We start from the raw sequence: 22,351 nt of genomic DNA on the forward strand, positions 1-22,351 counted from the left end.
AAAATGAAAGCACCAAACTGGCAGGACAGAGGATGTGTGAGGAGGGGCTGCAAGTGTGAGGCAGGGCCGGATTTAGCCATTAGGAGGCCCAGGGCAAAGACCACTATGGGGACCCTCCCCCTTTAGCTAAAAGTGATAGTAATGAGAGGAGAAAAATAGAAAGCATAACTTTAAGTTAACAGAGTCACGAAGCTACAGCAAAAGTCAAAATATGGAATATAAATACCCAAACAAACACCCATGATTCACCAGCTCTTTGAAAAGCTCCTTATAGCTCTGAGTCAGCACATTCTGATATTTTAAAGACTTTAGTCCAGGTGGAGCTTATATAAATACAAACATATGCTTATTATCAGTGAAATATCTTTTCTTCTGACACTATAAAGACCTTTTTATGTATTTCATCCCATTGAACAACACAATAATCCACCAATTCACTGTTTTATTTCAACTATGGATAGATTGATCATCAAATGCCTGGTTTTGGATTAGCTAGCTTATGTTAATGTGACCAAACGTCCTCTTTTGCTCTGGTAGCAGTAAGTTTTTCTGTGCAATTGATAAAGTAGCCACAATGTTTTGAAGAAAGACTTACCAACTGTGTTACTGCAGATGAGCGTACTGAAATACTCTAAGAAGGTGAGAGAGAGGGGAAGAAACAAGGGACTGGTGCTAGCAGAAGACAGAGGCAGCAGGAATGGGACATCGTCAGAAAAGAGGGAAAATAAAGATGATGAGACTCAGGTACAGTCTTCAGAAATGAGACCATCGCAGGTGAACTAAGCTCACAATACCATCTAAGATTTCATAAGTGGCCGACCTAACAAGTTTTTCTCCCCAATTAAATTTATGGCATTGTGAGCATGGCCTCTGCGGTCCATATCTATTTTATTCAAGGTTTGCTGGCAAATAACGAAGCACAGTAAATTGTTGTTTATCACACTCATATCCTTCAATAATTGTTACTATTATTTGTGTATGTGTGTGTGTGTGTGTGTTAGGGCCTGTGTAAGACACATACTTTTTAAACCCTAATGGTGAAATGAGTCCGAATACGTCGCCATCATTGAGTGCATGCATGTATAATGAACAAAATCTCACTCCAGCCAGGAACCCAAAGTTGGCAACCCTGATAAGACAAAGTAGCCACTTAAACTATAGAGCAGCACAACCAGCACTAAACACCACCACAACAATTGACTGGGTAATACACGGAAATACTGGGCTAGCATTAGCTGAATATCACCACAGAAACACATTAGATGCATAAACAAATGCAATTAGCATTAGCCCCGGTTAGCATTAGCGCCGTGACACTCACCAATTCCTTTGTTTACTTGTAACACGAATCACAGTCGGAGGGTTTTTCATCGGCAGTGGACGCATCTATAAGTTGAGGAGCACAACGGTTAAAACCGGATCATTTTAGATATAAAAACGAGTGATCTTAAAGGGCTAACTAAGTTACCTGCAGCTGCTCATGGTCCTGCTTCCCCCACACACCTGCTAAGCTATGGGGAGTCTGCCTGGTATATCCCGCATGGAGCAGCGCAACTCTCGTGATCTCGAGTCTCGCGAGATTTCAAAGGACATGATAATTAAAGCGGCAGCTTAGATGTTATACAGGGAAACCTATATTAAAATATACAACTGGGTTATATACGGGTAGGTATAGAAATGTTAATGAGGTCAGAGAGGTATGGAGGGGCGAGGTTGTGGATGGCTTTGTAAGTGTGGAGCAGGATTTTGTATTGAATGCGGTATGTGATGGGGAGCCAGTGGAGCTGCTGCAGGATGGTTGTGATGTGATGAGTGGATGGTTTCCTAGAAATGATATGAGCTGCTGAATTCTGAACCAGTTGAAGTTTATTGAGGATTTTCTGGGGGAGACCAAACAGAAGGGAGTTGCAATAATCAAGTCGGGAGGTGACTAAACTATGGACCAGAATGACTGTGGTGTGAGGGGGGAGGTAGGGCGGAGACGGTTGATATTTCGGAGGTGGAAGTAGGCTGACCGGATTACGTTGTTGATGTGTGATGTGAAGGAGAGTGTGCTGTCCAGGATGACATCCAGACTCTTTACCTGAGGGGAGGGGGAGACGGAGGAGTGGTCAAATGGAATAGTGAAACTGTTAGATTTGTTGAGAGTGGATCTGGTGCCAATTAATAACATTTCTGTTTTATCGCTGTTTAATTTAAGGAAATTGAGTGTGAACCAGGACTTTATTTCAAGGAGACAGTTGGTGAGGGAGGAAGGTGGGAGGGTGGAGTCAGGTTTAGTGGATATGTAGAGCTGGGTGTCATCCGCGTTGCAGTGGAAGTGAATGTTATATTTTCGGAGGATGTGGCCAAGTGGGAGGATGTAGATGATGAAGAGCAGGGGCCCCAGGACTGAGCCCTGGGGCACACCTGTGGTGGCTGGGAGTGGGTAGGAAGTGAATGATTTGAGCTGAATGAACTGAGCGCGGCCAGAGAGACAGGATTTAAACCAGGTGAGGGGTGTCTGTGTGATGCCGATAGTGAGAAGTCTGTCCAGAGGGATGGTGTGGGAGATGGTGTCAAAGGCCGCACTCAGATCAAGCAGGATGAGTATGGATAGTAGACCAGAATCAGCAGCTAAAAGGCGATCGTTGGTTTTTTTCAGTAAAGCAGTTTCGGTAGAGTGAAGGGGACGGAAACCAGATTGAAATTGTTCATACAGATTATTGTGAGACAGATGAGAATGAAGTTGAGAGGCGACAGTTTTTTCAAGAATTTTGGAGAGGAATGGAAGATTGGAAATAGGACGGAAGTTATTGAGGTCGTTGGGGTCAGCACCAGGTTTCTTGAGTGTGGGAGTGATAGCAGCGGTTTTAAGGGGTGAGGGGACAATTCCAGTGGTGAGGGAAGAGTGGGTTATGAGTGTGATGAGAGGGGCCAGAGAGGGAGCAGCAGCTTTGACAAGGACAGTAGGAAGGGGGTCCAGTTGGCAGGTGGAGGTTTTTGATTTTTTGATAATATCAGAGATTTCAGAGACAGGGGGCAGAGTGAATACTGAGAGAGACTGAGAAGGAGGAACAACAGGAAGAAGGGAGGGTGTATTAGTAGGTACGGTAGGAATAAGTTGCTGATGGATGTTAGTGATTTTGTCTGAAAAGAAGGAAATGAGGTTATTACAGGAAGCAGTTGAGTACATGTGTGGAGGAAGTGAATCAGGGGGCTGAGTGATATTTCTGAGTAAGGAGAATAAAGTCTTGGAGTCTCCTTCATTACAGTTGATCAGACTGGAGTAGTAGGTGGATTTGGCTTGGGAAATACAATTTTTATAGTGGGAGAGATGGTTGATATACATGTCCTTATGAGTGGTGAGACCAGTTTTCCTGCAGAGACGTTCTAGTTGGCGACCTTTGGCTTTAAGCTGTCGGAGAGTGGGGGTGAACCATGGTGAGGGGCGGGTGAAGGTGACAGATCTGGTTTTGAGAGGGGCCAGGTTATCAAGGAGACTTTGAAGGCTGTTGTTGTAGTGGGAGACCAGATTGTCCGGGGTGGAAAAACAATCAGCACTGGGGAGGCAGTCGATACCGGAGGTGAGAGTGTCAATTTGAATGTTTTTAATATTCCGGAAGGAGATGGTGCGTGGGGGAATTGTCCTGGAGAGTTTGAGGCTTACACTGAAGGAAAGCAGCATGTGATCAGAGAAGGGGAGGGCATCTGCCTTACAATCAGCAGGAGTAAGACCAGAGCAGCATATTAAGTCCAAGGTATGTCCTTTGGAGTGTGTTGGGAAAGTAGCGTATTGTTGCAAACCAGAACTGTCCAGACAGGATGTAAAGTCGCGGGTAATGGGATTATTACTGTTGTCCATGTGGATATTGAAGTCTCCCAGCAGAATTACATTTGAAGAGAGTGTGGTAAGATGGGTGAGAAATGCAGAGAATTTAGTTAAAAAATCCTTGTTGGGCTTAGGGGGCCGATAAACTGTGGCAATGACTGTGGGAATAGGTCCAGAGAGCTGTGTGACAATGCATTCAATTGAGTTTGGAGCTGGAAGAGAGACGGCGAGACTTTCCAATTCTCACGAAAAATCATTGCAAGACCTCCTCCCCTCCTTTAACTTTAATGTGACCTTCTCAAGTCACTATCACTCTGTGTTTGAGAGAACAGGAGGATTTTTTTTTTTTGCATTTACATTACAAACATCAGTTAGGATGTGATTATAAATGTGGATTTGTCTTAAAATGTTGGAAATATCTGTTACACTGGTTATAATTATTTCATATTAGGGTTATCCAAACTGTGGCTCCTGGGCCAACCGTGGCCCTTTTTCAATAAATTTAAGGTTTTTTTATATTTAATTAGTGAACATTTTATTAATTTACATAAACAGGACACTCTTTTTATGGTAAAATTAGAGAAAAGGTTAAAAAATGGAGTTCCAAAAAATTAAAACAGAATTTGGCAAAACATGAAATGGATTTTAAAGGGCGCTAAAGGAGAGATTCACAGACAGAGAAATAGGTGAGCTATAGACAGAAAATTTTCATATTTTATCAGTGCAATAAGTCTCTGAAATCACACCCAGATCCACATATCACACTAACTCAAGTTAGACATTATGATGTTCTGGACCGTTGGTTTAATACATTTTCTTTGACTGGACCTCTTTGAATTTTAGTTGATTACCCCTGCTATAGAGGGTGTCTGGGCTCAGCCTCAGAGATAGGATGAGGAGTTCAGACATGTAGAGGGAACCAGGAGTAGAGCCTTCAAATCCTTCCAATCCAAAGGAGCCAGTTGAGGCGGTTCAGGCATCTGATCAGGATGTCTCCTGGACGCCTCCCTTTGGAGGTTTTTTGGGCACATCCAGCTGAGGAGACCTTGGGGAAGACCCAGAATGCACTGGAGGGATTATATATCCTATCTGGTCCAGGTACACCTCAGGTCCCCCCCCCAAGAAGGAGTTGGAAAGTGTGGCTGGGGAGAGAGATGTCTGGGTTGACTTGCTCAACCTGCTACCAGCACAACCCAGCCCTGGATAAGGGGAAGGAGAGGAATACATGGACGGACAGACAGATGGACTGAGGGACTATTCAGCCATGCAGTGGACAAATGGCAAAGAGGGGAACCTCACATCATTGACTGTAAATGACTGAACCTTTCAGGAGTTCTCCTTTTATACCCAATCATGGTACTACCACCTGTTACCAGTTAACCTACTCACTGCTGGAATGTTCCAGGTGTTTTGTTAGCATTCCTGTCTTTTCTTCACAACTTTTCAGAAACATGTTGCCGGCGTCAAATTCAAAAAACTTATGTCCATTTCAGAAACACAACAAAATCCAATATGATTTATAAGTTTGAAGATGAAACACCCAGGTTAAAAAAAATGTCCTTGTCACTTTGTGTTTTTTTCCATGTCAGACAGCATCACAATTTTTCGAGGAAGGGCAGGAAAAGAGCCTAATAACGTTTTAGATTCAGTAGTCTGCCTTATCTGTGGATTGATTTAAAGCCTTGGACCTGTGGTCCAGGACCCACTTAGGGGGGCTCCAGAGATTTCCAGGCTCTGTCTGCTCTGAGGCTGTTAAAATAAGATTTACACATAATAACTAAAATCATAATAAAACACTAATGAATAGTTCATACTAAGGTCTGTGGGTAAGAACATTGTGTTTAGGGCTGTTTTGTTTGGTTTGAGAAATAAAATCATTAAAATTGAAGTTTCTATTTTTACTACAATGTATCCTGTTATTTGGTGTTTATCCTTGGAGACTCAAAGCAACCACTGATCTAAAGAATCGCTCATTTCTACTCAGATAGTTGTTTTTAGTTGTAAATTAATGTCACATCTTTTCACCAGTACAGTGATTTATGGAAAGTTCCATCAGTAAGACCTCTCTCTCTCACCTCCATTGCTTCTGCAGGTTCAGCCTCCATAGTGTTCTTCTTCCTGAAGTAAGTTTATAAAAAGAGGAGAGGGGGGATCAAAACTTTGATATAATCAACAAAGAATAGAGCAAGTCTGAGGAGGAAAAGTAAAGATGAGAATGAACACTTCTGGTTTTACCTCCTCCACAGAATCAAGAGGAGAAGAAGAATCATCACCAAGAGTCCCAGAGTTATCCTGGAGATGTTTGATATGGTTGCTGAGCTCCCTAGAATTAAAATCAGATAAATGAGACACTGTTAATAAAAGTAATGTTCCTGAGTCAGTGATTACAATGTAGGGGCAAAATGTAAGTCATGTTAATACCTGGGAAATACGTTTCCATTCTGTGATAACCTTTAGTTAGTAGTTCAGTTGAGACAGAGTCTCTCCTGTGTCTGTGCAGGTGAAAATGAATAATGGAGAGCTTACTGACTGATACTTTAAATGGACTGAAGCACATCAGCAGTAGATGCACGGTTTGGACCATACCCAAAGCTGAGACCCAAAAATGTTCTGAAAAGAAGTCGTCAGCAGGCGCCTCTGCCCTCTGTCTATGTGCAGTTTGAGCTAAAGCACTCAATGATGATCTTTGTGGCCTCAATATCATTAAACTCTTTTAAAACCACTTTACAACTTTGAATTTCTCCTAAAAGCAGAGATAAGAGAGGATTTTAACTGTGAAATACTTTCTACAATGATTTAAATGTTTTTATATATTCATGTAACATGGATGCTCACTCTTGTGTTGAAACATTACATTTCTATTTTGTTGTACGTTGTTCTCATTCCACTCACATTGGACATGGATAAAGACGGGTTTAGATTCTCTCCTCCCCAGCTGGTTCTCAGCTGCACACTGATACTCTGCAGAGTCAGAGGACTGGATGGAGCTGAAGACAAGCTGTGCTCCCTCACTGGACAGGGTTTGGTTCTTCCTGTACCAGGTGTATTTAGCTGTTCTGTTAGCATCACTGCTACAGGTCAGAGTGACTGAACTGCCCTCTGTTATTTCATCCACAGGACTCACCCACACAGAGGGAGTCTTCAGAGCATCTGGAGGAGAATAAACATCTGTTAAATATGCTAAGTAGAAAATATCAGAGAACATTGTGTTTGAGATCTTGATGAGCCACAGGAGTGATGTCTACTCACACACAGAGGGTGAGGCGTAATTTTCAAGTCCTTTTGAAGCACAAGACATAAAGTCTCCTGGATAAAGCCGATCTCTATGAGAAGAGTTTTCAGCACTCGGGATTTTCTGTCCGTTCTTCAACCAGGCAAAAGAAATACCACCAGCAGGACTACAGCTGCTGTGACACCTCAGCTCTGCCTCAGTATAATCCTGGTGGACTGTTACACTGATCACCTTCATCTGGAGAGCTGGACATGTGAGAAAAACCCAGAAATGTCAGAAAGTAACAACAATAGAATGCTGTTATTTTAACCTTACAGTTAACAGGATCATAAATCAAGACATCAACAACAAAAATGAAACAATATCATTAAAGCATTTATCATCAGGGTTAAGTTTTGTCCTGAAGTTATGAACATGGAAGATTTATTTTTTTCTTATCTTTGCTGCTGTGAGTCTGATCTGTGTTTACCTGTGACAGTCAGAGTTGTACCAGTGAAGCTGTTCCCCCATTTAACTTGTTTTGTTTTAAATTTGAAGTGATACTGAGCAGAGTCTCTCTCTCTCAGCTCAGAGATTCTCAGAGAGGACTGTCTGCTCCAGCTTCCAGAGATCTGGACACGACCTGCATACTGGGGGTCTTTACTGAGGTCTTCAGGCTCTGTGCCTCTCTTCCACTGATGACTACGATCAGATCTGAACCAAAACTTTGATTCAGGAATCCCAAAGCTGTAGTAGGTGCATGAAATGTTCACTGATGAGCCTTTAAGGGCACAGATGGTTCTGACGTTGTATGTCACTCTGTAGCAGGTTTGACCATCAACACCTAGAGTTAAAGAAAAAAACATTTGAACAAGTTAAGTTACAAATAAAAGAAAATTGTCGTTTCTTGTGTTTTTGAAGAACAGAGGAAGATTTTAAGAGTAAATCTCCTCGGCTATTCCCACGTAACAGCATCTACAGCATATATGAGAAACAGTGTTGAATTTAAAATTGCATCTTTATTTTTCATCTTCAGGAACATTTTTATTTTGTCTTTCCACCAAAAAGCCCAGACAAAAATGGTCAATATTTGACAGTTAAATATATGAAACATTTGCCTTCTTTGATGAAATTTTGTGTTTAAGAGGCCTTTTATAAATAATAACTGGGTTTAAGGCTTTAACCTCTAGGAAAGCAAACATTTAAAGCTCCTCATTGCAAAACAGCCCAGGATTATGTGATTCTGGGAGGTTTAATGAAAGTTTTATTTATTTTATTATAAGACACATGTCTCAACTATCATAGGACACCAGAGATATTTTTGTGGCTGTTTCTGATCTGTAAGGAGTCAGAGTGTAAAGTTTAGTGTAGAACAGGTACCATAGAATGGAGATATCAAACTTACACACTGAAGATGAGGGGAAATCCTCATATCCTTTTAAAGCACAGGCAAAGCTGTGTGCAGAGTAAAAGCTTCCTGAGAAAGAAGATGCTTCCTCCTTCATTTTCTCTCCGTTTTTGTACCAGATGTAAGAAAGAGGAGCAGTGGGTCTGCAGCTGCCATGGCACGTCAGCACTGCAGAGTAATAAGGCTCGACCCATCCTCCACCGCTCACCTGCACCTGTAGAGCTGGGTATGTAAAGAAGAGCCAATAATGTCACTGATTAAGAAATAAATTACTCATTAACATAAGTGTCATTATGTTAATCCCCTCTATCAAAAACCTGACCAACTTACAGAACACAGAAGCTCTGGTATCTCCTCAACATCAACACTTCCAAATTCATGAACTTCTCAATCAAAGAATATCCAAAAAGCAAAAGTTCAACATGATGCATTAAACTGCAGAATACAAACTAAACAATGACTGACAAGAGCCACCCACATGAAATATCTCCAACAATTAGAGAAACAAAACATTGGTATTTTAGAAACGATATTTAACATGAAAAAAACTAACACCCTTAAGATGGTGCCATGCATTTATGGCACAACATAGGAGGGCCACCTCCTCTGGACAGGACTCGATCTTTAACTCCATCTTTAGGATTCAGGACATTCTTTCAATGACAACAACGTCTCCATCCTATCCAAAGAAGACCGTTGGTTCAAAAGAGGTGTCAAGGAAGCCATTTCTGTCAAGATGGAGAAACTTCTCTTCCCCAGACACTCTCAGAACTCAGAAGCCTTTTGGAGAAGAGGAGAAACGTCTTCAAGAATTTGATCAGCGTTGGATAATCATGACCTAGATGACTGAGAACCTACACAGATGACTTAAAGTTTGATTTTTCAACAGCTGTAGGAGCCCTGTATCATGCATCCATGAAAATGTCCTCACTTGTCTCCATTCAACCATGCCTGTAGCTAGAACCTTATTTTTCTTCAACAGTGCTGATTAGCCAGTCTTTCTCTGATGTGGAACAAGTGAATAAGCTTGATGCTTTGCAAGGATGATCCACCTGATGACAGAAATGGAAACTGGTCATGTCGGTTTTGCATGATTATGAGGGCCACTGACACACTGCAATCTATGGCCATGTTAATGCCAGTGTCAATCATCCATCCATCCATTTTCTTCCACGTTTTCTGGGCTGGGTTGTGGTGGCACAGACTAACCAGGTCAACTCAGACATCCTTTTACAGCTACTCCTGGAGGATGGGATATATGATCCCTCCAAAGGAAGGCACCCAGGAGGCAGATTCCCCCAAACCACCTTTGGCTCCTTTGAACATGAAGGAGCTGTGGCTGTACTTCCTTTTACCTTCCCATCTATCTCTATCTACCTCTCATTGAGGCTGCTTTTATCCACAGCGTTGTTCTTTTGGTCATGACCATAGGTGTGACTCGGGATGTAGATCGACTGGTAAATCTAAAGATTTCCTTTCTGTCTCAGCTCATGCTTCACTGAAACGCTCTGACATAATACCTCAAATACTGCTGATGCTGCACCAATCCTCCTGTCAGTCTCATACTCCCATTTACCCTCACTCTCTTTTTACAGAAACAAATATCCAATGACCAAAAGATACATGGACTTACCCCTGTTTAACCTTTTTATTTTTACACTGCTACAGCCTGACATTAGATAGACATATTCCATCATTGCAGTTTTATTAACAAAGAAAAAAGCATCCAAAGAGCAGACATTTAGTGGAACATAAAAAAACTTGATGAAAATTGTTACCTGTGACTGACAGAGTGACTCCAGGTGAACCAGTAACTCCTCCCTCTGGTTGGTTTGTCATCAACATGAATCTGTACTCAGCTGAGTCGCTCTGTCTGACGTTGGTGATCCTCAGGGTGCAGCTGTTATCATAACAGTGATACTCCACACGACCTCTGTAATCTGGGTCATTTCTCAGATCTAAAGGGTTGTTTCCATTCATTTTCACAAACCAGAAAGATCTCCAGACTACAGGGTCATGCTCATTCCCTCTGGATGGATATGTGTAAGAACATGGTATGTCCACTGTTGATCCTTCCACAGCACAGATCTGAGAGGAAGAGTAAGTCACTCTCCAGTCACTCTGAGCCTGTACCACTGCAACACAGAGAAAAGCAGACTTTAATCAGAACTACAATTTAACTTGCAGAGGCAAATGTAAAGCTCAGGGAGAAAAGAACTCAGGAATGCCCACGCTGTCTTACAGCCACAGGATGTATAAACATGGATAGCCTATGGATGCAGGGCTGAGAGTGAAGTGATAATGTGAAAAACTATGTGATGAAAAGACAATCATAAACACTTTTGAGTTTTTTATGCAAGTACAGCCTCCTCCAGATTAAATGTGAGCACAAAATATTTTATTTCACACATATTGGCTCAAGTGCATGATATATTGAATAATTTTGAAGCATTTCAATTTTTTTTTCACCCAGAAAGCCTCTGTGTTTGGCACTACTTCGTTATGCAAACTTTGCCTATAGCTACGTGCTCTTCCTCCTCAGAATATCTGAATAGCTGTTTGGGTCTGTAGGTTTCTACAGAGACAACAGCAAACTTAACTAAAACTCCCCCACATTGGCATCGTGTCACAACTACTCTTTCAGTCTGATGAAGCTGCAAGTGTCACCCTCAACATTGCACTAACATGTTGTTGGAGTGCACGGACAGCAGCTTTTCAACTTGTCAAACAACACCTTCTCACCACAGGTGACAAACTGTAGCTTCTTTTAGAACTCGCTGCAGAATCGAGCTCAGACACATCAGTGTGTGGCACAAACTGCTAAAACACTTCTCATCTTGTCCAGAGTCTTTCATCAGTGTTCAGCATCTACGTCATTAATCAGCTATCAGGACATGTCATGGATGTTCTCTATTGTGACCCCATTATAACATGCTAACACTGGAGGGTAAATTCTAACACCAACATGATAAACACCAAGCAGAAAGAATTCCCATGTGTTTGGTACACATATTCAGCATGCCAGGATCTAGCCTGGTACGGAAACAAGTGTAAGTACTTCATAGCATCACTCAATTTAAAAGGGCAAAAAACAACAACAAAAAGAAGCTCCAAATAAATTTAGGTTAAAGTAAAAGCTCCTCAAATAATTATTTCTTAAAACTGGAAATTTTTCTAAAGTATAAATGAGAAATCATGGGAAAAACTTTGGAAACTCAGTATGTGGACCTGTGCAATAACTCAGTTTATCAACTGATCATTTAGGGAAAAAAATCTACATTTTCTCTTGAACTTCCTCCTCTGCTCTCCAAGGCCTCTGACAGGTTGATCACAGGCAAACTGTGGTAGGAAACACCGTGTTAGAAGGAGAAACATCCGTGCACCAGCTCGCTTTTCTCCCTCTCCTCACACATGGACAGCACATGCATTAGAGCTGGAGCAGAGGTGGTTCTCTAACTACACAGTGTTTCCCTCAAAGCTCTATAACTGTACAACATCTGAGTATTTTCCTCTTCTACATAACATCGCCCTCAAAATGGATTCAAAACACAAATTAGGTTAGATGTGACATTTGAACTTCAAAATGAATAACTATACATCAACCTCCTCTGTCTTTGCTCTGACAGCAATAAAGCAACTAAAATATGTCTTTAATATATAATGGCAAAAGACAACAGAGGCACAACTGACAAAAATGGCTCACAACAAGTTTCCTCTTGGGTTCTGATTTTTAGAAATCAAAGTAAATTACCTGTTAAACAGAGAAGGAAGGAGACAAATCCTCTCTTTGTTGTAGTTAAATTCCTCGCTGCTGTTTTCATCTTCGTGTGCTATCAGTAACATAAAATGTTTAAAAAGATAGTTAAAACCACAAGATATAGCTCCATCACATCAAATACTTCCAGTCAATCTACATGTTGTCTTCAGTGTCATGGTCCTCTGTGGTCAGGAGCAGGAGTCAGAAACAGGCTGTTAAAATAGACCTCACTTCCTTCCTCTTCACAGTTTTAATAAGTGTTGATGCCTGAATGTGAAAAAACATGACTTGTGTTAGTCTGATGCCACCAAACCTTTAAAATCTACATCAGAACATTTCAACAACACTATAAAGATGTTTTTAATTTATTACAGTGACATAATGAAGCATCAAATATTACATTATTCATGTCTGTTTTATTGTTGTTGTGTTTGTTTTTAATTCTTGGTGATATTTTTCAACATTGTGAGACAAAGACTTTTTAAATGCTTGTTTTTTTGTTGGGGTTTTTTTGTTGTTCTTTTTTTTTTTTTTTTAGTTAGACAAACAAAGCTATAAAGATGATAATATTTTCCACAACACAAGCCGGACAACAGTGGTGGTCGGACACTTCCAAAAACTCTAAAAGAGGGAACTGTAAATAAATCCTATAAAATAAAGAGATATTTGGAATGAATGGGACACAATAGTAGCCTGACTCATAAAATTATATGAAATTTAACAAACAGGGACCAAAAAAGAATGAAGTAAGAATACAAATGCACACAACAGTTCTGTCTTTAAATATCAAAATATGACTCTTTACTACCACCTGGTGGCAGCAGGAAAGCATTGCAATTAAATCAGAAATGTCTACTGTACTACACTGAAAAACTCAAATCTTACCAAGTTCTTGTCTGACTTTTGCTTGCATGTGAACATATCTCAAGAATGCTTTAAGAGATTTTCTTCATACTCTGCACATATGTTCAACTTCACTCAGGGATGATCTGATTCAATTCTAGAGGTCAAAGGTCAAAGATGAAGTTCGTTAAGCTTCATATCTAACCCTTACTTCTAATATTTGTACAACAGAAAACCCCCTAGCCGGTTTTCTGAACTATACAGTGAAAACACTTTCACTTCCTGGTATTGGAAACTTTGCACATGCATGGATGATGATGAGGCAAATCTGAACAGTTTGATCTGACTACATTAATCCCTAGTCAGGCCCACTCCAACAATGCATCACTGCATGACTTCACAGTTTTAATGGGTACACAGAGGAGAGACAATGAAGGATTTTTAGCTCCATTCAGTTTCCTCTGACAAAGATTAAACATGAAAACTCAAAGATAGTGATGCAAAAAATCCTCTAGCTGAAGTTAAAGTCAGGGTTACTAATCTCTTCTTCTGGTTATCAGAAGTTCAGTTACAAACACAAGAAGTGAATCAGTGGAAAATTAAAGGAAGTGGTCTTTATCATTTTAGTCTGAAGGCAGCAGACTGAAGACAAGTTTCTCAAAACAGACCAGACTTCCTTCCTCTTTACATTAATTAGCATACATGAGTCAGATTAAACTGACACTCATAAACAGAGGTGTGAAAACTGACTGTAAAATAATGAACTGCACAATCCTTTGCAGTTCTAACTGTTTAGAATCAAAGCTAAAGTCTTTGACAGAAACAGTGAATGAAACCATTGAATGGGAGGCAATATTTATTTGATACTATGAGAAATATTTACATATTTGAGAAATGCAAAAGACAGGCTAATACAACAGAGAATCAGTGCAGACATCATCATATCAGTGCTTCCTCTCATATAAACTTCCAATCATTTTAAAGTCATTCGTGACCAAAAGAGAAAACTCAGTTTCTCAGTTGCTTTGAGTCAGACCCTCTCATTACCACCACCAGGTTTGTTTTGGCTGTAACACTTAACTTTTCTCAAGCTAGCATTAAACACACACACACAAGGGGGAACTTTTAAGGAGAATAGAAAACCTTTTAAAGTAAAGAACATATAAAAATGAAATCAACAACAGTTCTGAACAAATATAATCAATAAAGCTCTCTGACGCTCAGATCTCCTCAATGCAGGCGACTCTGAAAGAACATCACTTGTGTCCACCTGCACAAGTCCATCTGATCCGAGGTCTGGCATTATGTCCGCATTTGACACAGAAATCATGCCATCCGCATCTCGACATTCTGTCCCTTTGAAAGTCTCTTTGGTCTTCAGAAGGTTGTGACGGTTCCTTCTGAACACGTGTCCCTCTTCAGTCCTTACTTCATATGATCTCGGTCCGACCTCCTGGAGAACAGTAGCTTTTCTGTTCCAGGTATCCTGGTCTTGGTTCCGCACCACATCATCTTTGGTAAGTGGTCTGGGAGTCCTGGTTGACTTGTCATAACGCTGTTTTTGTTTCCTTTTCATATTCTCCAGTTTTGACTGTATCTCTGTATTTTGCTTGATGTCTGAAAAGCAGGGTAGGGTTGTGCGTAACTTGCTATTCATCAACAGTTCTGCTGGGGATAAACCACATTCAAGCGGGGCAGATCTGTAGCTTAGTAGAGCTAAATAGGGATCTGACTTGCTGTCTGTTGCCTTTCTCAGAAGCTGTTTGATGACATGCACTCCCTTTTCAGCTTTGCCATTGCCTGTGCATGCTGAGGACTTGATGTGACATGGTGGAAACCATACTGTTTTGCAAACTGCTGCCACTCTTTGCAGTTATAACAAGGACCATTGTCACTAACTACGGTCTTTGGTACCCCATGTCGGGCAAAGATGGATTTGATATGAGTAATGACACTGTTAGCAGTCGCACCTGTGAGCAGAGCAATTTCAGGAAAGTTGGAGTAGTAATCGATTACTAGCCATAGTTTTTACCATTGCAGTGAAACAGGTCTGTTCCAACCTTCTCCCAAGGTGCAGTGGGAAGATCTGGAATCATCATAGGCTCCCTTGCCTGTTTGCTCTGGTACCTGTTACATGTTTCACACCGTCCTACCATGTTTTCAATTTCCTTATTGATTCCAGGCCAATACACAGTGTTCCTGGCTCTCCTTTTGCACTTCTCTATGCCAAGGTGTCCCTCGTGTAACCTGCAAAGCATCTCTGGCCTCAGGCTGCGTGGAATGACAATTCTATTGTCTCTCAGCAACAGTCCATTTGCCACACTTAGCTCTGATCTGATGTAGTAATATTTAGGACAGGACCCCTTGGGCCAGCCATTGTGAATGTTTTCCATCACTGTTTGTAGCTCCTTATCTTTAACTGATTCTTCACATATTTGTTTGGCTTTAACATCAGACACTGGTAGAGACTCAACTATCATGTTAACATGACTTTCAATGTCTTTTTCAGTGGAGCTCACGTGACTCATCTCTGGCGCTCGTGATAGTGCATCTGCTAACACTAGGTGCTTGCCTGGTGTGTATATCAACTCAAAATCATACCTTTGTAGTTTCATGATGAGCCGCTGAATCCTCGGTGACATCTCATTGAGATTTTTCTTGATGATAGTCACGAGGGGACGATGATCCGTCTCAACTGTGAAGGTGGGAAGCCGATAGACATAGCAGTGAAAGATTTCTAGTCCATAAGCCAATCCAAGACACTCCTTCTCTATTTGAGTGTATTTTGTTTCAGTCTTGGTCATGGATCTAGAAGCATAAGCAACCATCTTCCAGCTTTCTCCTTCTGCCTGCAGTAAGACAGCTCCAAGCCCGTCCTTCGAAGCATCTGTTGAAACCTTCAGTCTCTTGGTGGGATCATAATACGCAAGCACAGGTGCGTTAGTCAGTGTGGTCTTTAGAGCATTCCATTCTTGTTCATTTCTCGCTGTCCACTTGAACTCTTTGGAGTCATGGAGAAGTTCTCTTAGTGCTGATGTTCTCACTGATAGGTTGGGTATGAACTTTCCAATGAAATTCATCATCCCCATTACTCTGAGCACACCTTTCTTGTCTGTGGGGCGTGGCATGCTTAGGATAGCTTTAATGTTTCTTTCATCTGGTTCTATACCCTGAGCAGACAACTTGTCTCCAAGGAATGTCATTTCTAGAACACCAAACTGGCATTTGGCACGGTTTAGCTTTAAGCCATTTTCACGTACCCTCTGGAGCACTTTTGTCAGTCTTTCATTGTGCTCCTGCAATGTGGAGCCCCAGATGACGACATCATCCACATAGCAACGAACCCCTTCTAGACCCTCCAGCATGTTATCCATAGGACGATGATAGATCTCAGATGCTGAAATTATGCCAAATGGCATTCTGAGGAATCTGTACCTCCCAAAGGGCATATTGAATGTGCAGTATTTTGAGCTTTCCTCTTCCAACTTGATTTGCCAGAAGCCCTGTGCGGCATCTAGCTTTGAAAAATATTTGGCACCAGCCATCTCACTTGCTATTTCCCCCCGTTTTGGTATTTGGTAGTGCTCACGTTTTATGTTGTTATTTAAATCTCCTGGGTCCATGCATATTCTCAGTTCTTTGTTTTTGTTCTTTTCGTCCACACACACCATGGAGTTCACCCATTCTGTTGGTTCTTCCACTTTTGTGATGACTTTTAACTGACACATCCTGTCCAGTTCCTTTTTAAGGCGCTCCTGAAGTGGAGCTGGAACTCTTCTTGGTGCATGGATCACTGGTTTTGCATCCTCTTTAAGTTTAATTTTGTATGTGTATGGAAGGCATCCTAGTCCTTTGAAGACATCATGATAACGCTGCACAATGGATTCAACTGTGCCTGTGTGAGCACTCACTGCTTCTGAGCAGTTAATGTGGTAGACTCTCCTCACCAGGTTTAACTTCTTTCAGGCGACTCCACCTAGCAGTGACTCCCGTCCCTCAGGTACGACGGAGAACAGTACATTATATTCTTTGTTCTTAACCGTCACTTTGAGTCTGCATTGATCTCTGCTTTCAATGTCTTTTCCGTTGTAATCTTTCAGTGGCACTGTTTTCTTGATTATTTTAGGCTTTTCTTTCATAGCTTTAATTTCTGTCATGCTGATCAGATTTGCCTGTGCGCCTGTATCAATCCTTAGTGCTACTAAAACTCCATTTATTGGCAGTGATGCAATCCATGTATCTTCATTTTCTAAGTGCCTTTCATTTTCTTCAATGGTATGCTCATTTTTTGCATCGTCACATGACACCATGCCTACAAAGAAAGTCTCAGTTAAGTCAGTATCTTCAACTAGTCTCACTAATTTGGGCTTGTCCTTCGATAAACAGTTTGGCAAAATGATTTTTCCATTACATTTTGAACATCTTTTGCCATATGCAGGACACTGCCGGGGCTCATGTCTGCCCCCACAACGTTTGCAAGAGTATGTTGCATCATCTTTGTTTTTCTTCTGTGGAGCATCCTTTTTCCCTTTGTTTTTAACCACAGCAACTTTAGCGCTATCATGCACTGCCGTGGCACTTGCTTCATTAAATGTCTTAGCATGCTGTTGGGCTAGCTCACTTGCATGACACAGTCTCTCTGCCTCTTCCAGAGTTAATTTAGCATCTCTTAACAGCCTTTCCCTTATCCTCTTATCATGGATCCCATAAACAATTTGATCGCGGATCATGGAATCTTTCAGATCTCCAAAGTCACATGACTGCGCTTTCAACTTCAAATCAGTCACAAAGCAATCAAAGGTTTCATCGCACTTCAGCCTCAGGATTTTTTTACTTTAACCCCTGTACCAGTATCCGTATATAATTAACCCATTCAAACACATCATGAGTTTAACATCTATCACCCTCCACTGGATAAATAACGAGCTGCGATAAACTATATTTTAGCATTTTAGAATGCTAGTCATACTTCTGCAGTTATTTTGGTGAAAGTAACTCAAAAGTAACTTAAAAGTAGTGTAACGCATTATAATTCAGAGACAGTAATATTGTATTGTAACTAATTACTTTCAAATGACATTAACTACTAATATATAATGTATTACATTTTGGAAGTAACTTGCCCAACACTGATCACCATCACTTGACTTTCGTTACTTGAAAGACTGTTCTTCTTCCTCTTCTTTTTGTTTGTGTATTCTTGTGTATCTCCATTTTCAAATTCACGCTCTGAACTCTCTGAGTCATCGACTGTTTCCGACTCCATGGCCTCCTCTGGCAGCACGCCTTGGAAGTCCCGCCTCTTCCTCCAACACATCCTCCTTATATTATCTCGTCTTTGATTTTTTTCTATTATCATTTTAACTTCATATCAGTATATAGGAATGACATCAACATACCAAAATTACAGCAGGTACCCCCATATCATACCATTACATCTACAGGGAATATCTCATTTTATATATTCACAGAAAACCTGCTGTTTTCCATCACTCCATTCATTACCATATGTTTAAATAAACTCATTTAATTTACTTTTTTGGTGAGACTGTCACATGGCTGAGCCTGCACCTGCACAGGTTGTTGACAGCAGTCAGAAAACGAGCTAACGAGGAGCCACAGAGTCCTCCAGGCAGAAAAACTGTCTTAAGACTGGGATAAGAGCTGATCCTGCTTTCTGAAATTGGTCTATGATATTCCTTTTAAAACATTAAACAGGATCCTTAAAAAACCTGATCAAAACAGACTGACTAAAGTCCATGCAAACATGCTCAATGTGACTTACATTTGATGTCCATTACAGTAGACACAAGGTCTGAAATAACAGAGGAATGTTACCAAATGCATTTTTCTACCTTCTTCTACCTGTTCTTTCCATGCAGTTTTTATTTTGTCATCTCTGGTTTTATTTTAATGCAACAGCTTCCAGTTCAATAATCAATGATTCTGGATAACTAAGGCTTGTCTGACACCTGACACAGGGTTTGTAGACATCATTTTCTTGTCAAATTAAAGAGGGTCGAATCCATAAAATATCTTAACCAAATATAGAAAATTAACCAAACTTTTGTTGTAGCTTGAATTCTTTCTGCTCCAACAGTGACTCATGTACTCTCTACTTAGGAACCACAAACAGCACACATGTGAAGAAAAATGTATTTTTTCCAAAACTTCTTTGATTTTTTTTTTTTAACCTGAACAAGAAGTTTTACAGCAGGAAGAAGAATTCATGAACTCAAACTATAGATAAGCATATTCAAAGAAATGAAAAATGCATTCATAAAATAGTTAAAAAAAAAAAAAATTACAAAAGTTGTTTTAACAAGATATTTCATCAAGGGGTTTCACCAAGGAGACCAACTTTGAGACAGATTTGGATTAACTCCTAACAGTGCAGCATCAAACTTTAAAACTAACCTGAAACAAGGAGAGAAACTTTTAAAGCTTCATCAAACAAATGTTGAATCAAGTCAACTAAATTTTAGCCACTAAATAATTCTAAAGCTAGAAAAAAACACTTCCAAACCATTCATTGGTGCTGACTGTATTACCTATCTTTGTTTAATGTCTAAATCAGATCATTTCACCATTTTGAAGTTAAGAAACAAAGATTATCTAATGTATTGATTTACAGAAAACTTGAATAATGTCGATTTTTTTCAGTCCCACTTCTTCTAAAGTTGTAGTGACACATAAATTACAGTAAATACTAACCCAAGCTAATCTTGGATAAACAATAACATTTGGATAATTACAGCACAGGTTATGCAGAGAGGACAAATGATTTAAGAAGAAAATTCTGTGTGTAAAATAAAGATGTTGTCTTGTAACTATGATTTTCATTGTCACAGTGGTATTTTCTTGGAATAACCAACAATTAAAATGATAACATGTGATGTAGAGCCCTGTGTGGGACTGTTTTCTTCATCCTGCTCCCGCCCACTCCCGCTGAATTTCTGACTATTACCGCCCGCTCCCGCAATGTATATGTCCACTCCCGCCCGCACCTGCAAAACCCTGAGAATTCATGCCCGGACAATAATAGAGATGCATTGATTTTGTGTCTTCTCCTGTCCCGCAGGAGAAAACACGTCATTTTATAGGCTATTAATAGATATTCACAGGCAGTGCAGTTTGTAAATCTTCAGGTCCCGGAACACAGACTGGGTGTTGTTCCGGCAGTAAAGGGGAAACAAAAATGTCACAGAATACATCAAAAACGAAAAACGGTGTCATGTGCAAAAACGGGCCAAGAGGATCATGTGAGTGCAAACAACCTATTAACTCATTTAGTGCCATTGAGTATACATACGTCATTTGAAATCCAATGCTTGAGTGTCATGACGTATATATACGTGAAAGCTGGCGCAAGGGGGCGCGCTCATGCCTCCTGTGAGTAATTTTGGGGCTTCTGGGATACGTAGTCAGATGTCTATGGTCAGAACACGGAACAGAAGGTAGATCAAAACCACAGAGATCAGAGGTGGAGACCCTGGGGTCAAAGAGCAGAGCGATCAGAGGTAATCTAAGCTAAAAGTTCTAAAATAGAGGCTGGAAGAAACTTTAAACTTTTGCCTGAGAAATCGCTTACTCACTGAAACCGACACTGAACTTAATGACAGCGAATCCAGGGATCAGTGCACTCACTGATCTGCCTCGGCCAGCCAAGAGGCTAAAGAATGCCGCGAGGTCTCCCCATACGTCTGAGGAAAAAGGCAGCCGCTCGCCAGCTGGATACATACAGTGACGACACTTCAGAGACGGACTTTACTGACGCAGACTGTGAGGAATGGGTGGCAAGTGAGCGAAGCGGATCTTGTTCTCTGTCCCAGAGCGATGGAGGTAAGTTAAAGTTAGAAACCCACTGATTATTCAGCCAAATTTATCGAATGAAACCATCACTCATGATCCTGTGATTTCAGAAGCAGACTTGAGAGGACATGGGCGTATAGGGGGGTCCTGTGGAGGCCGTCCAGTTCCAGAGTGTGACTGGAAGCATTGTTATCTACAGTAAAATAACATTTGTAATACAATTTTCAGATGTCTTTTATGCCATTGAAGGCAAAATTATAACATTCAAATCACTGTTTTGCTTGACAGACTCTCTTTCACAAAAATGCATTTTTCTCAGCTTTCTAGAAAACAATTTTTTTTTTTTTTTTTGTGAAACTAGCCTCTATTCAACTTTAGATAAATCAAGAACGGAACAAGGTGCAAACAAACATTTTTTTCCATAATGAAATAGAGAGTGTCTTCTTTCATTTGAGCTATTCTGTGTGTTCAGAGTCATAGTACAAAATATTCTGTGGATCTTGAAAGATGACTCAAAATGGCCAAAAACGCTGGCACAAGTCACGTTCCATTTTATAAAAGGGCTGGCACTCAATGAGTTAACCAAAATGATTAAAAAAGAATCAGCTGCAGAGAAGCAGGTAAAATCGCCCATCGACGGAGAGCGTCTCTCTCTCTCCCTCACTCTCTCTCCAAGTCGCAGCTGTCAGTAAAATCTGCCGTGTTTCAGCACCAAGGACAGCTCATTTAGCCACTCTCAGCATAAACATAACTTCACGACACAAAAACCCTCTTATTCAGTTGAAATAATCATTTATGAAACTGTACTTGTCATGTCATTTAGTATTCAGTAGATATTATTCTGTTATCCAATCAGAGCTTGTCTGCTAAAACAAAACTTTTCTATCATTTGACTGCCCGAGTAAACTTCCATGTCCATGCAGTGTTTTTTTTTTTTAGCCGCCCACTCCCACCCACAGCAAAGTTCAACGCGCCCGCTCCAAATATGTGTTGGGTCCCGCAGGACCCGGCGGGACCCAATCCCAATGCAGCCCTCTAATGTGATGCATGTGCAAACGCAAATCAACATAAGCTATTTTAAAAAATGAAAAAAGTGCCTGCTGTTATCGGTATTTGTTGACTGTGCTATACAGTACAGCAGTATCCTCTTCTGGTCTCCTGGTTCTGAGGAGAAAAAAGAAATATTTAGATACTAGAGATGCTACTTTTGTTATTATACTAAAACAACAACTTGACATGGGAAGAGCAATTGTTAATTCTAAAAAGTGAGAAGAACATTCTTGTTTTCTGAGCTGCTCACCTTGTGGCATTACCAGTAAACCTGACAGCAGCATATTCAGAGATGTCCTGTCTTTCCGTGTGTCTGATTGGCTGAGCTGGTCTGATGTTGGAGTATAGATCTGGCTGGTTTGGAGAGAACTGTACAGTGGCATACAGAAGCTCATCCTGCTCCTCTGGTTCTCCCTGATCAGGGTGATGAATTATTTCTGAATTCTGTATTTCACTCTC

General features: G+C 40.7%; 1 protein-coding gene across 1 annotated transcript in view; it reads right to left on the reverse strand.

Moving 5' to 3' along the window:
- Window positions 1–1,930: 1,930 nt before the first annotated feature.
- The window catches only part of LOC121507804, a 21,528-nt gene continuing 1,107 nt past the window's right edge, over window positions 1,931–22,351 (reverse strand). Inside the window, exons 2-9 of the mRNA XM_041784144.1 lie at window positions 10,209–10,565; window positions 8,428–8,652; window positions 7,513–7,866; window positions 7,061–7,288; window positions 6,704–6,961; window positions 6,047–6,125; window positions 5,887–5,929; window positions 1,931–3,043 (exon numbers count right to left, since the gene is read on the reverse strand). Coding sequence (XP_041640078.1) covers window positions 1,931–3,043; window positions 5,887–5,929; window positions 6,047–6,125; window positions 6,704–6,961; window positions 7,061–7,288; window positions 7,513–7,866; window positions 8,428–8,652; window positions 10,209–10,565 — 2,657 coding nt within the window. The remainder of the gene's footprint in view (window positions 3,044–5,886; window positions 5,930–6,046; window positions 6,126–6,703; window positions 6,962–7,060; window positions 7,289–7,512; window positions 7,867–8,427; window positions 8,653–10,208; window positions 10,566–22,351) is intronic.

The sequence above is a fragment of the Cheilinus undulatus genome, linkage group 4 (assembly GCF_018320785.1).
Source record: "Cheilinus undulatus linkage group 4, ASM1832078v1, whole genome shotgun sequence".
Taxonomy (NCBI): Eukaryota; Metazoa; Chordata; class Actinopteri; order Labriformes; family Labridae; genus Cheilinus; species Cheilinus undulatus.